Below are 14,988 nucleotides of genomic sequence, written 5' to 3' on the forward strand. Positions count from 1 at the left end.
TCTTTGTTTTGTGACTCAGAATGATTAACATGATCTTGGGGGGCCTGGCACCCTGGTTTTGAAGGGTAGGTCGTATTGCCTCTGGGGGAAGGTCTGGTGAGAATTTCATGGTTCTAGAACCTCAGCCACCTAGCTTCTCCACCGCCTCATGTGGGCCTCCATGCCCCCTCCCCAGGACTTGTGTGCTCACTGTACCCCCTTTCTCCCACATACCAAAGGCTATGCCCTCACCTCTCAGATGCTGGGTTCTCACCACTGTTTTTCTTGACCTTCATCCTACCCCAGACATTTAAATCACAAAACGTAAAATCAACTTACTCTCCAACTAGCCTACCTAATTTTCCCCGCAATATTTTAATCTTCTCGCGTCATCTCGCTACGGGCACATAGCTCAGTCACTTGAGGCTGCTGTAGTGGAATGCCACAGCCGGCGTGGTTTATAAACAGACACGGGTGTCCCACCATTCTGGGGGCTGGACGTCCAAGACCGAGGTGCTGGCATGGTCAGGTTCTGGGGAAGGCCTCCTCCTGGTTCATGGAGGGCCATCTTCTGGCTGTGTCCCCGCGTGGTGGAAGGGGCCAGGGAGCTCTCGGGTCTCTGCCGTCATGACCCATGCATTTCCCCAAGGCCCCACCTCCGGATACCATCACACCAGGGATCAGGTTCGAGCATATGAACTTGGGGGAAACCAACATTCAGACTGTGGCTGCAGGCATTTTTGTCTGTTCTGTACCCCACAGTATAGTTAGCACTGAGAGGAGTATTTAGTGTGAAAACATTGCTTAACAAATATTTGTGAAATGAGTACTGGTCCTTGGCGATACCGGCTCTTCCTAACCAGGAGCTGCTGAGCCAAGTTGCCTGGAGAGGGTGGGGCTCCAGGGTCCGTTGGGGTCAGGCTCGCACAGCAGGCGGGGCTCTTGGTCATTCTACCGCAAAGGCTCTCAGGCTGTACTCGTACCATTTCTCTCGGGGCCCCCGCACCGAAGCCCACAGGCACAGTGAGTGGCCCTGTGCTTGCTGCCCTCTGGTGAGGCCCAGGGTCAGACAGCTGGTGGGAAGCATGGCCTGGCAGTATGTGCTGTGGCAGAGAGCCCCACCTGCCCAGGGCCCAGGCCTCTGTGTGTGCCCTAGGGGTGCTGGAACGCAACCTGCAGGGCCCGGAAGGGACAGTGGCTTGGGAGTAGGCAGGCCTGGCACATTTGGGGCCCTCACTGAGCCCCAGGCCCAGGTGTGAAATGTGGGTACAGGGTGGAGGGTGTGAGAGCGCACTGGGAGCCGTGCATCCCATCCCGGCGTGTGGTGTGCCAAGCCAGCTCCCTCCCTTTCCCGCTCCCATCTCCCAGGGCTGCTGCTGAGTCACGGGAGCCAGATGGGGTGTGAAGAAAGCAATCAATCCAAGGGCTCTTAAGGCTGAGTAGTGACACTGGAATGCACTAGAAAATCAGCACGTAGATCTTCTAGGACTCAGAAGTCCCAGAATGGAGTCCTTTCCAGGATACTGGCAATCCTGGAAACTTTTTAAAAAACAGTTCCGAGTCCCAGTTTCCTCATCTGTGAAGTGTGGGTGCCGATGCCTGCCTCCCAGAGATTAAGCAGGACAGCACAGGTGAGACCACCAGGCATAGAGGCCGTGCCCACCCCGCGCTCTGCCTTCCCCTCCGTCCCTACAGCCCCTGTGTGCCTGCCCCGTCGTCACTGTTGGGCAGGCTCCTGCGTGGAGTAGCCCATGGGTAAGGGTGAAATGACCAGGAGGGAAAGCACAGGAAGAGTCTGACTTGGCTCCGGGGCCGTGGAGATCCTTATCGGGGTGGGAAGCTGGGACACCCACACCCAGAGCGGGAAGCCCACACCCGGCAGCCGGCACACGGTGGGTGAATGGAGAAACGGCTTCTAGAGCTGCCTCAGCAGCCAGAGGACAGAGCGTCCTGGGATGCCTAGCTTCTGACCTTTGCCAGAGAGGCAGTTGGACGCGTCCACTCCTGTCCCCAACCAGCCCTGCCACCAGAGCCTCCAGCAGGCCCCTGGGTGGAACCAGAAGGCTCCTGGCTGCCCGCGTGTGGTTTTTTCTTGCGTCCTAAGATTCATCTGCAGTCTTAGGGGAGGGAACCCATGCTCGAGAGAGATTCAGGCGTTCACATGGTGAAGGAAAAGCTTTGTGATTCATTTATTCAGTGGGTCTCTGTTAACACTTGGCCTTGCCTGGGTGATGTCTTAGAGCCCCACCCTCGTCGAGCTCCCAGTTTGAGGGGACTGGATGTTAATCCGAGGACTCCAGTGGATGTTCTGTCACCACTCTGAGAAGGGCTGCAGGGCCATGGTATTGGGGGGGTGCTCAGGAGGTGAAGCAGAGGTTTCTCCAAAACTGAGGAGGACTAGTCATGAGGCTCCAGGCAAAGGGAAGAGCTTGTGCAAAGGCCCTGGGGAGGAGACAGCAGGCCAGATTCAAGGAAGCCAAGGGTGCTGCAAGTGGTGGAGGTGTGGGAATGGGGCCAGCACGCGGGACCAAAGCCTGCCAGTCAGATGGGGGTCCGTGTTGTGGGCAGACAAATGGGGAGCAACTGGGGGCGCTGCAGCAGTGGTTTTCCTGCCTCCTGTGGGGAGCAGCCCGGGAGCAGGGCCTGGAAATAGGCAGACCTCTGGGCGTGGGCTCTGTCTGTGCCACTGGGGGGCCCAGCTGTGGACCGAGAAGCTGCCCTGAGTCGCCATTCTCTTCTGAACAACCTCCTTCAATAAGGAACCTGGCGCCGCACATCTCCTGCCTCCTTTGCAGAGCCGGATTGGGGCTGGGGTTGGGGTTGGGGGTCCGCGCCCACAGGCCCCGCCCACCGCGCGGAGCCACGCCCACACGCGGGGGCCTCACCCGCCGGGGTCCCGCCCACCGCGCGGAGCCACGCCCACACGCGGGGGCCTCACAGGCCGAGCGCCCGCGCGCTTGAGTCACCGCCCGGCCGGCTGGATCCGGTTCCAGCCGAGCCGGGCCGGCCTGACATGCGCAGTGCGTGGGCGCTGCAGCCGGGCGGGCCGCGGGCTCGCTGACTGCCCGGGACGCGGAGGTCAGTGCGCCGAACCCGGGAGCGGGGCTCAGCGGGGGTGGGGGCGTCCGCTCTGCCCGAGCGCGCGGAGGGCGGGGCGTGTCCGGCTCGGGAAGGGGCGGCCGGTTCCTGCGGGGGGCCCGGCCTGGGGAGGCCCCGGGCCCTGGTAAGACGCCTCACGGTGAGGGCGGCGTGCCCTTCCCCCACGGGGTCGGGCGCGGGTGGGCCCACGCCGCTGCCGGGGTCACATCGTCCTGGGAGCCCCGCCCGGCCACCCGGGTCCGCCCTGCCCACTTCCTGGGGTCCGGAGCGCCCTGCTCCCCAGCCTCGGCGTTCTGCACGGTGAGGATGGGGCCCCAAGCCATGTCCTGCAGCGGGGGGTGGGGGGTAATCGTGGGGGCTCCGAGCTGTGTCCTGCACCGGGGGGAAAGCAGGGGGGGTGGGGGCTCCGAGCTGTGTCCCGCTCCGGGAGTGGGGGCTGCGGGGGCCGTGAGGGAGGCTCCGAGCTGTGCCCTTAGCAGCTCGTACCTGGGGAAGGCCTCTGAGGCCCGCTGACCCTCTGGTTGCTGCTTCAGAGAGCTCAGCCCCGGGCCATGTGACCCCACGCGAGTCCCCTGGCTCTCCAGCCCGTCTTCTCTGTAAAGCTGGGCAGTGGTCTAAACCCTGTCCCTGCTCTGCACTCTGGGACTCACCTGTCCTTTCTCTCTCCTCTCCTGGGATGGGTGTTGCTCTCTGCGTGGGACATCTTCAGGGCTTTTGTAGCCCAAGGCGGCCTTACCTTTGCAAGGCCCACCCGCGCATAGCGCATCATTGTTTGGGGGAGGAAAACGTAGACAAGGATATTCCTGTTTTGCTTGTGAAATGATTTGGCTGTAACTCTTTATTTGGGCACGTGAATTTTCACAGTACATTCAGGAATTCTTGCAAAGTGAGAAAAACCTAACCCATGGTTTCCAAATGTGATGAAATTTTTTTGAAAGTTACGTTTAACAATTGATGGAGTTGACTTAATGATACACTGTATACATTCAGTGAAGCATTTGTTTGGATTTTGCTGTTTCATCTTGGAGCCAATACATGTTTTGGTTTTTTTCCCATAGCTCAGACCTTTTGCAGGTCCTGAACAGCCCGCAGGGCCCAGAAGGCAGCGGGGCCCCTGGCATGAGGATTTAGATCGAGTTGCCCTGTTCACTTTGTACCCAAAGGCTCGGCCGAGACGCCGCTGAGGGAGAATACAGTCCAGAGACTGTTCGGTTGGAGCGGCACGAAACACATTGGGAAGTCCGTGCAGAACTGTTGGTTTTTCCCTTGAGAGAAGCAGTGTCCGCGCGTCTTCCCACAGTCGTCCTGGGAGAGCCTGCGCCCTGTGCCTGCTCCCCGAGCGCTGGGCCCACCCCAGCTGAGGTGGGGGGTAGATGTTTTTGCCCTTGTGTAGTATGCGTTCACACGTTAAGAATCTGATCTTTGTTAACGTGTGGCAAGGTCAGCACTGCCAAATTAGGAACGAGTCTCTGCTGATTTTTCGGAAGTTGTTGAGAAGTATATTTTTGGTGTAGTAAATGTTATTTCTAGAGTCATTTACAATTCCTACACTTAATATTCTGCCTGGCTCTGCCCGTTCTGGCCATCAGCCTGCCAGAATGGTGTTTCCAGATTAAACACAACGTGCAGCCTTCAACTCCTGGCTAGTCCCACGTTTCCGGAAATGAAAGGAAGGCAGATTGAGAGTTTACTAGGAAGGCGGTGGGCGTGGCTGGGGGCCTGCTGTGAACACAGGGCAGGGCTGCACATGTGACTTTTGCCTTCCAATCCAGCACTCGTGCCTAGAAGCCACAGCGGTGACCTTCCACACGAGGCTGTTGACCATTCCCAGTGCCCTTGGGCTCCACGCCTGCGCTGGCCCACTGGTAACGAGAGAAACGTTACTGAGTCCAGATCATGAGTTCCCTAAAACCAAATGAGGGCCCAGTCGGGCAGTCCTACTCGGGATGACGAAGCTCACACCAGGGGGAGTCAACCCAAGGCAGTGAGGGCTAGCAGCGGGGGGCGGGGGGGCCCTCAGGGCCCGGAGGTCCGGGAAGACCCAGTGGGGTCCTGCCTCAGCTGAGCGGTTAGCCTTGCCCTGTGTGGGGGGCGGTGTCCACGCCTTCTCTGGCCATGAAGTGCTGGGGCTCCGCCAGCCTGGTGCCAGGGCCTGTGCCTCTCTGGTGGGAGGCTGGGCAAAGAGGGCCCCTTGCAGCCTCTTTGGGGACTCAGCCTGCTCTCAGAAGGCCCTAAGACTGTGATGGTGCGGGCAAACCGCTCTGCCGTAAATGCCCAGTTTGAAACGCTGACCCCTCCACTTGGGGGGGAGGCAGGGGAGGACCCGCTTACCAGCTTCTTTCTCTGTGGAGTCGACGTTCTTCTAATGAAGAGCGTGGAGTCCTCCCTGTCGTGCCCCTCCTCCCCTGACCTCCCACCCCTGCTGCCACAGTTGGCCTTCTCCTGGTCACCATCAGCATTCCCTTGCCCCATGGCCTTTCCTGTCCCTGCTGCCGGTGGCCCCGGGCTCAGACAGAACCACAGCTCAGCCTGTTAACATGTCCCTCTGTCCCCACCTGAGGCTGCTGGGGAACAGGGTTGTGCTTCACTTCTGTCCCGAGGCGCCTGGCTTGCGCTTTGCCCTGGATGGCTGCCCCAGATGGTGCTCTGGGGGGGCAGTGCCAAGACTGACCACATTCCACACTGAACCAAAACGGGCAGCAGGCCCTGCACCCTCCAGTGACGGTGCTGACTTACCCGTGCCTGGGCAGCGTCGTCCACCACACTTGCTGGGAGGGGCGGCTTGCTGGAGTCTGCCATTCAGGACTGGCTGATAAGGTAAAAGGAGGAAGGTGTCACCGGTGTCTGCCAGGTGGCCTTCCCCGTCGGTCACCAGTCCCTGTGGGCACCACCTGCACACCTCCTTCACACCTCCTTCCCTCTTGCACAGGAACGTGGAGATTTGTCCACCCCATCCCCCCCAAACCCTAGCCTATCTGCTCCTCCTGTCCATCCATGTGTCTGCCTCCACTAGAGAGTGGGCCCTCCAAGGACAGGGCTGGACATGCTGACTGGATGGATGGACAGACCAGCTGTGAAATGGTAAAAGTGTCCTGAATAGAAGGATTGGCTTGTAGTATCAGAGGACTTTGTTTCCAGAAACCTAATGTGACCTTTGTAAAGATGCCATCTCAGGGCTGAAGGTTCTCTGTGTAGACACCGTGGCGTCAAACTGTGGGTGTGGGGCTGGGCAGAGGAGCTCTCCTCGCTGGCTCGGGACCACCCTGTCTCCCAAGGACCCAGTAAGCTGGTCCCAGGACAGCATGGGAGAGTTGGGGCATCCTGACACCCATCTCAGGCTGAAGCTCTGTGGGGCTGGTCATCACGGCTGGCTCCTGTACCCACATCTGTATACCTGTGTGTCTTAGGGCTTTGCAGTGCGTATTGGTCTCTAACAAACACCCATTTCTGTCCTGGGGTTAAGAGAAGCAGTAGGAAAAGCTGAGCCACCGGCGCTCATGACCTGCACTGGTCTCCCGGCCCTGGGCTGTCTGGTGCACACGGCCTGCCCAGCACGAAGGTGCACTGTGCGGCAGGGGAGGTGGCCCCATGGCCCTACGCCCAGAAGCTGAGACAGGGAGTCAGGTCCCACCAACAGCCCAGGGCCTGGGGTTTGAAGAATGTCAGTGTGGAAGACCCCCCCACACACACACACACAGCAGTGGACAAAAGACTTCATCCCTCCAATTCCTCATCTCTGAAAACAAGGTGAGCTCCGTTGCAATCCTGGAGTCTGTTCTTTGACGTGTGTGCCGGCATGTGTTTCTGGGAAGAGGGTCCAGCGGCTTCCATCCTGTTCTCCGAGGCCAGGTGCATTTAGATGGGGAGGAACGGGTGGGGCAAGAGCCTGGCTGTTCCAGGGCTCCCAGGTGTGGGGTGGCAGACCTACAGGCTTGGGGAGCCGGGCTCGAGTTGGGGTTCATTCTTAATCCCGGCTCTCAAATTCAGAGAGTTCGAGCCTGGAATTTAAAGAAATAGCTGCTTTCGCTGTCTCTGTTCACATTTAGCATTTCCTTCCGCTGCGAATGTCTGCGGCAGACCACGGTGGCATTGGCAGGACCCGTGGAGGGCACAGGTGCGTCCTGGCACGTGGCGGGTGGAGACCTCACCTGTGCTCGGCTGCGCGCTGGTCACGGTCTCAGCCCTGCGGCAGATGCGTAGCGACGCGCAAGGTGGTGCCTGTTCTGGTAACGGCCTCTGTGCCCCTGCGTGTCCCGTGTATCGCGTCTTGCGTTTGCAAGCCGCCTCGGGGGTCCCCAGGCCCCACCCCTGGCACGGGCGTCCGGATCCAGGAGCTATGCTCTGCGAGGAGCCCCAGCCGACCTGACAGCCGCTCTGGCCGCCGCTCTCCCTGTCCTCCAGGAGCTCACTTACATCCGGCCGTGAGCTCCTCGAGGCCAGAGCCCGCGTCTGCCTCCGCTCAGCGCTGCCCGAGACCCCCACCGAGCGCAGGGCCCCGCAGCCCCCGTCTCCTGGCCGCTTCTGTGGTGCCTCAAAGCAGCAGCTTCGCCAGCGTCCGCGTGCATGTTTTCTGAAGTTGCCGTTTCAACCCGGATGCTGCAGACAGATGAAACGGGGAAACTCTCCCATTCGTGCGGTAGCGGAGGACTGACTGTACTCTGCGTGTTAGCTTGGGCAGGTATCTTAGGGTGGTAAGGGGGACTTCGGGGAAATCGGCCTGAGAAGGATGTGACGGTTCATCCCCGCACGTTTTATCTCATCGGCTCTAACGAGTCGGCTGGGTGTTGCTGTGAGTTTCTGGTGGCTGAAAAGGCCTGTTGGTCTTGGTTCTGCAAGCCGTGTCACTGAGGCTCCCGGGAAGGGGGCATGCGGGGCGTCCATATTGCCTGTCACAGCTGCGTGCGCATCTGCTTATTTCAAAATAAAACACTGCATTGAAAAATTACAGGAAACTGTCCCTTTTTTTGTTCGTTTCTAGAAAAGGAAGGGTAGTTTGTTACCATAAGTTACTCTTCTGAATTTTCATAACTGAGGTAATGAGTCTGATTAAGGTTCAGTCTTTGAACTGGAACAAAATTTCCAGCGGTGCCACAGACGGAGGCGTGGGCTTCCTGCCTGCCCACCGAACTCCTAGGTTCAGAACCAGAAGGAAGAGGGGCTCCGTCATGGGGAGGCCTGCAGGCCAGAGCCAGCTTCCTTTTTTCTGCTGATCCCCGGACCCCTGTCTGCAGAGCCCCTTCTGTCCCCTGAACTCGGGCTCTGGGACAGTTGACTTCAGGGTGCCAAGGGTCGAAGGGTCAGTAGACCCCACTGTGGCCCTGGAGGGCCTCCTGTGTGGAAGGTGCTGCTCGGAGCATTCTGGGCAGTTTATGGACAGACGACTGTGGTTATGGATCCTCTGCCCGGGGGCTGCACGGATGCGGCACATCTGTAAACGGAGGACTCCATAGAGAGACTGCCTCCCTTGCCACCCAGGCCTTCGGGGGCAGAGAAGGAAGGGGAGGAGGGCCCCGGCTCATGCCCCCCACCCCCACGGTCACGGTCACTTTCACCCCAAACCCCAGCCCCCGTGTGAGGGCGTTCCTGACAGCAGCCCCCCGCTGCGGGCTCGCCCTTGACCGTTGTTTCTACTGCGCAGTGTTCTAACACGCCCGCTCCGTCGGGTGGTCAGTTGATGGGTTTTACCAGGTGACAGGTGGGTGAGGACGCTGCTGGAATCGGGCAGGCAGTGAGTAACAGCACTGTTGGACGGCCCGGGGTGCATCGGTGAACCCCCCCCAGCGCAAGTCCCACTCTCGGGGAGCCCTTGTCTGAAGTGGCCTGACCGCATTCCCTGTGCTCCCGGCTCCAGCCTCAGGCCCCGTGCCAAAGGAGCCCCTCCAGTCACGGATCGCATTTCCAGGTGAGGAAAGGGTACCTGGACCCCAGACTGTCTTCTGACGCTGCGTGAAACTATTTCCAGTAGTTTGGCTCTGCCACCACGATGAACAGACTGGTGGGGAGGGCCCCTGCCTGTCAGTCCCTGCTCAGGTGCTGCCCCTCCTGACCCTGGTCCCTGCTCTGCCGGCATCGAGACCGTGCCCTGGCTCGCCCTCCCCCGAGAGCTCTCCCTGCCGCTCCCTGGCCGAGCAGGGCCCACGTGTGCTGGTCTACACCGCCCCTCTTTTCAGAGGCCCACTGGGACCTGGGTGAGCCTGGGCGGGAGGGGGGCGTCTTGCTCTCACACATCTTGCTTGGGGCACAGGCTGCACGGAAGTGGTCTCGGGAACCACTCGGGGTTTATCGCAACTCTGGGCTCTCTCCTAAGCCAACCCAGCGGCTGCGTCTTCAGTCGAGGTCGGGGCGGAGCAGATCCCACAGCAGCACTGGGCCTGCCCACTTGCCTCTCCTCGTGGTGTCTAAGTTTATCCTGTTTTAGTAATCTCTACACCCGACATGGGGCTTGAACTCATGACCCCGAGATCAAGAGTCACCTGCTTTTCCAACTAAGCCAGAACCGGCTGTACATGAGGTGGGGTAGCCAGGCGGGACGTTCTTCCCCGGGGCTGCCCCGCCTTCCCTTCCATGTGGGGCTGGGGCCTCAGCAGGCGACCCCACAGGACCATGATGGGAATGAGGAGAGTGCCCTTTTGGATCGTGATCTGTGCTCGCTCCTGAAGCAGGAGGAGGTCTGGGGAAGGCAGGGCGCTGTGCAGAGGACGGTACAGACATGACTGGGGCCAAGGAACGTCCCCGGGAAGGGAAGGTGGCCGTGGGCCGGCCCACCCCCAGAGGTGGAGGGAGGCTTGGAGCAGGAGACACGACCCCCGGGCCCAGGCAGTTCTGATGTCTCCTCAGTGGGAAGAGACCAAGGCTGGGGGTGGGCACTCCTGAGTGCCCAGAGGTGAGAACCAGCACCTGCAAGCTGCTTCGACGGAGCCCATGGGCGCTCCCCTCTCGGGAACGGTGGCCCGGTGGTGAGGAAGGACAGCGGGCGGGACTCAGGCTGGGTTCTGTCACTGGCCTGCTGGGTGAGCTCAGGCCCTTCCTGCCCCATCCCCAGGCCTTGCCTGCACACCTGTTGCTGGGGAGATGGGTCAGTGTCCGTGACGGACTCCATCCGGGGAATGCTGTTTCCTCCCGGGGAGGCAGACCCTCCGGATTCAGGCAGCACGCACCTCCCCTGCTGCGTGCCGTGTTGGCTCACACGTCCTGGCAGAGGCAGAGGGTCCCTGGCCCACAGGGGAGGCTGCTCTGCCTGAGGTAGGGAGAGCCCAGGCCCCACGCGGGCCCTGCCCGCGGCTTCCCCCAGCCTCCCGGTGCGTCCAGCCAGGCTGCAGACCCCATGGTGGGAGTGGGGGCTGCCCTGGAGGTTGAGGGTGCCCCTCGTTCACGGGCCCAGGGCACAGGTCCTGGTAGCCCCCATCCCCGGTGCCATGCTGAGGCCCAGCTGGAGGGTTGTCTTCACTCTCAGCCTGCATCCTGGTCCCCGGAGCCTCAGTCGTGCGGTGAGCACTGTGCTCCCGTCTGACCCGAGCCGGTGTGACCTCTGCTGCGGCCGGGTTAGCCTTGCCCTTCCTGCCACCAGCTGTGGTGAGAGGTGTGTGCACGCGGCTGGCTTTTCCCCACAAAGCCACGGTAAGACGTCAGCCCGTCAGCACGGGGCACGTTTCCTGTTTCGTAGGGAGCAGGGGCTCACATGCACGATTGGACCCCAGCTGGGCAGCCTCTGAGCTTCAGACTCTTCCTCCCTGCCCCCGATCCCTCCCCAGCTCCTGAAGAGCGACTGGTCCTGGGAACCGCTGCCCAGAGCTTGTCTGGAGCTTGCGGAGGAAGCTCGTGCTGAGCCAGGACATGGCTCCAGGCTCAACTCCTCTGCCGATGGGCCAGGTGGAGGCTTGTGTGTGTGCCTGGCGCTAGTCCTGTGGTTTTAGATGCCCGGATCAAGTCGGCAGCTCATAAAAGTTGAGCCTAAGAGGAACTGGGGCAGAGTCCAAGCCCGGCCTTCTGGAAGGCCCAGCCCTTCTCAGCTCCTGGTGCAGCCCCTGCCCCGCTCTGAGAACTGGTCCTGGTGGGTCAGGAGCCAGAACCCAGGCTGCTGGGACATCTCTGCCCTTTACCACCCTCCTCCAGACCCACCACAGACTGGCCTCTGGGTGGCGGGGCGCCTTCTGAGCGCTGTGTGCTGTTCCCCATCTGTGAAGACCTCTGTGAGCGGGCTTGCGGAGATGAGCTCTGTCAAACCCCAGAGCTCTCTGCAAATGTCAACGCGGGAAGTGGCCGGGTATGCGTGGTGCCTGTGGAGAGAGGGAGCCTTTGGGCTGACCCGCAGGTGCGGGCACTGGGCCCAGCAGCACTGGGAGCCTGGGAAGACCCGTCCTGTCACGTGTCGCTGCCGGCTGCCCTGGGCCAGACCTGGGGGTGGCCCTATCCAGACAGAGATGTGCTCTGAGCGTACAGCCCACAGCGAATGCAGAGACTTAGCGTGAAAAACAAGGCTGCAGAATTCCATTACCACTTTCGTATTGCGTCTGCCCTCTAGGCAGCCTCCGTGGCGCTGGGCCCCTGCCTCTGTGTCTCCGTGGCGCTGGGCCCCTGCAGGCCTGAGCTCCCACTTTCTGCCTTGGATGGCACCTGCCCAGGCCCGGGATGCGAGTCCCAGGGGCCCGAGCCCCCTGCCTGGTGGAGCTGTGGGGTGAGCAAAGGGGTGTGTGCACGTTTCAGTGTCTGGCCTGGGGGACCGTCGAGAACGGCCCATAGCTAAGAGTTGGGGGTCTTTATCTAAATTTGGCTACGTTCTAGATACTTTCGCTGCTGCTCGAGTAATTTTTCCTTTCACCACATTTTGAAAAATAAAATGTGGCCACAAATGTCAGGAGGCATTACTCCACCGTGTAGACAAGCAGAGAGAAGGTTCCGGAGCCCAGGGAGAAGCCCTCCTCCCCTCCCCAAAAGCTGCTCCAATGCTGATCGAATTTTGGATTTCCACATATGATCTCAGGGAGGAAAATCAGTTTCCCTTGCTTTACAAAACCTCGTAAGCATTGAGTCTAGTGTCTCCTGCTTTCCATGTGGGGAAATCCGGAGGATGGCTGGTTTATCCCGACTCTCCGCTGCAGCTGGTGGCAGGACCACAGCGACCTGTGGGGAGCGGACTTGAGCAGCTCCTGGCCCGTCCTGGGCTCTGGCCGCCTCTGTGCCCCGGCCTGGGCCAGCCGCTCCTCCTCCCACACAGCGGGGCCCCCTTCCCTCCCAGCTCCCTGTGTAAAGAGGAGCACTTGATTGTCGCTCCTGGGTGCTCTGGGAAGGACAAGGGGCCTTTCTCTGGGACACAGCTGCTGTCGACCCTCGTGGAGCCCCCCGAGTGAGGGCCGGAGGCCATGGCTGCACGCCTGGGGCTGGGGCTGGGGCGAGCTGTCACCCCAGGAGCCTCCCTTCGGGCCCTGAGGCTCAGAGCAATCCACGTTTTAACCGGGGCAGCTGCCGTGCTCGGGAGCAGGTGCAGACTAGTGACGAGACACCCAGCGAGCGGGGATGGCCAACATCCACGTCACGGCCCACGTCACCCTGGGCTGCACTGCCTGTTTGTGTGTCAGACCCCTCCCCTGAGTCTCTCATTTGGCAGAAAGCCCACACTGGACAGTCCGGCCCAAACCGGACACTGGCGAGGTCCGCGGGAGGGGGCACATCAGCTGACCCCACGGACGCTGCCCCTGGACGACCCCAGTTTCCAGAGAAGGGGTGGGGGACGATGCCAGGGGTCCACTGCACTGTGGCACGTGATACCCCTCACACGATCCGCTGCTCTGGGGGTGGCTGCAGGCGCTAGTGCGGGTCTGTGTGGCGCGGTTTCTGTGGTCAGCTCGGTCTGGAACGGGTAGTCTTCATTCATGCCGTGATGGCTCGTGTCACCCCAAGTCTCCAGCGCCCGCCACGCTGCCCGAGCAGAGGGGTCCGCAGGGCTGTCTGCCCATAAAGCCACACACAACCAGCGGAAAGCCTCACCCCAAGGGCCTGACACCACGGTCAGGGTGCAGAGGGGGCCCCAGAAAAGGGAAAGTGGCACGCTGAGCAGACTCCTGTGGGCTTCGCGCCTCGTAAGCGCATGCTGTCCCTGCTGTGGTTTCACCAGAACGAGCCGGCACAAAGGTGCCAAACAGACCTCCTGCGAGCTTGGTGTCCTGTGTGCCCTTACCCACCCAGCAGAGGACGGCCGTCGCCCGTGCCCACGGGGAGACCACTCGTTCTGTGGCTCCGGATGCCCCCAAGCCCATGTCCGCCAGCATGGGTGCCCACGCCGGCCCCAGGCCCCACAGGAGGGTGACAGCAAAGCAGAACTGTGCCTCCAGCATGTCCAGATGGCCCCCAGAACACACGAGTGAGACGAGGTCCACGGGGGTCCGGGCTGAAGTCGGGCCCCCACTGGAGACGGGTCTGTGCTCTCTCTCAGGGGAACCGTAAACATGGCAAGGTGTCAGCCGCATGTTTTAGGTCTTTAGGTACTTGTGGGGGTGACTTGGTGGCTCTGCCCCCGCACGGCGGCCCCAGAGCAGGCAGAGAGCCCAAGGAGCCCACCTGCATCTGCCCGTCTCCTCTGGGGGGACTGGCTTCCACGTGCCCCCAGGCCACAGTGTGCCCCTCTCTACAGGGGAAGCCACGGCCTTCGGGGACACCTTACCCAGGTACGTCCTCAGGGCCACCCTGAAGGGAGACCCAGGGAGATGGCACCTCGAGGCACGCATGATGCTGTGGGCAGCCTTCGGTCCCGTCCCTGCTTGGCCCTGGACGGTTTCACAAAGTGGGCCAAGCTCACAGGTGTTCAGAGCTGCTGGGCCGGTGCAGCCACGGGGCTTGCTTACAGCCAGGGGGTCTCCTCTCCCTACACCCTTCACCACACCACACTCTGCCTGCTGCCCCCCACACCTGGCAGGTGCGCGGCCGTGACCCTGTGCCCGAGGGCGTGCGCCTGCCGGGGAAGGAGTGTGTCCCGGCAGACAGGATGGTCAAGGCCCCTGTCCCTCGAGTCCACATGGGGTCCTCCCTGCCTCCCGGGTCTGCCTTCTTTCTTAGACAAAGGCTCTGCTCCTCGACGAGCCTGCAGAGAAGGAAGGTCTGTTGTGACCTGGAATCCCCCAGCAAGAGTGGGAACAGGGCACCCTAACATCAGCTGCCAGATGTGGAAGCCAGCTGTCGAGTCGTGTGCAGGACAGCAGCCCTCTGTGCCTCCTGGTGGCCCCGAGCTCCTGGTCCCGGACCTGAGACTCTGGCATCGGTCCCTGAATCTCTGTGCCTCCTGGTGGCCCCGAGCTCCTGGTCCCGGACCTGAGACTCTGGCATCGGTCCCTGAACTTCTGTGCCTCCCGGTGGCCACAAGCTCCTGGTCCCGGACCTGAGACTCTGGCATCGGTCCCTGAACCTCTATGCCTCCTGGTGGCCCCAAGCTCCTGGTCCCAGACCTGAGACTCTGGCATCCATCCCTGAACCTCTGTGCCTCCTGGTGGCCTGAGCTCCTGGTCCCAGACCTGAGACTCCCCCATCCCTCCCTGAACTTCTGTGACTCCTGGTGGCCCCGAGTTCCTGGTCCCAGACCTGAGACTCTGGCATCCATCCCTGAATCTTGGAGTTGATCATGCCCCAGAGGTGATGTCACCCCACTGTCGTGCCTGCAAGGACCACACGTGCCGGCAGCTTCCATGCCTGCAGTGGCCCACTCCGTCCCTCCTCTAAGGCTCAGGAGGACCGGGGGAGCCTTGGACAAGGGCTCTGGCCAGGCCATGTCTGGGCTGGGGACACATGGTGGGCACTGCTGTCCTTCCAGACGATTTCTCAAGACCCCATGGCTGCCCCCACCCCAAAGGCTGCCTGCTCCCCAGGCCCTGGGACCCCACTGCATCACTGGGCTGCTGTACTGGGCACAGGGGATGAGCTGGC

General features: G+C 61.3%; 1 protein-coding gene and 1 long non-coding RNA gene across 10 annotated transcripts in view; both read left to right on the plus strand.

Annotated features, from left to right (window-relative positions):
• The window catches only part of CUNH7orf50 (chromosome unknown C7orf50 homolog), a 152,363-nt gene that overhangs the window by 119,214 nt on the left and 18,161 nt on the right, over positions 1-14,988 (plus strand). Inside the window, exon 1 of one of the 9 annotated variants that reach the window (XM_064593473.1) lies at positions 1,058-1,610. The exons of the other annotated variants lie outside the window; for them this stretch is intronic. Within the exon in view, the coding sequence (XP_064449543.1) occupies positions 1,575-1,610 (36 nt within the window). The 5' untranslated portion in view covers positions 1,058-1,574. Of the gene's footprint in view, positions 1-1,057; positions 1,611-14,988 lie in introns of those variants that run through there. 9 annotated transcript variants of the gene reach the window in all.
• Positions 2,931-8,023, plus strand: LOC123844937 (uncharacterized). Its single transcript, XR_008506166.2, has 2 exons — positions 2,931-3,057; positions 4,137-8,023. It is a non-coding gene; the product is annotated as an uncharacterized LOC123844937 (long non-coding RNA).

The sequence above is a fragment of the Mirounga angustirostris genome, unplaced genomic scaffold (assembly GCF_029215605.1).
Source record: "Mirounga angustirostris isolate CCGP_5_RB_7025 unplaced genomic scaffold, mMirAng1.0.hap1 SCAF_5, whole genome shotgun sequence".
Taxonomy (NCBI): Eukaryota; Metazoa; Chordata; class Mammalia; order Carnivora; family Phocidae; genus Mirounga; species Mirounga angustirostris.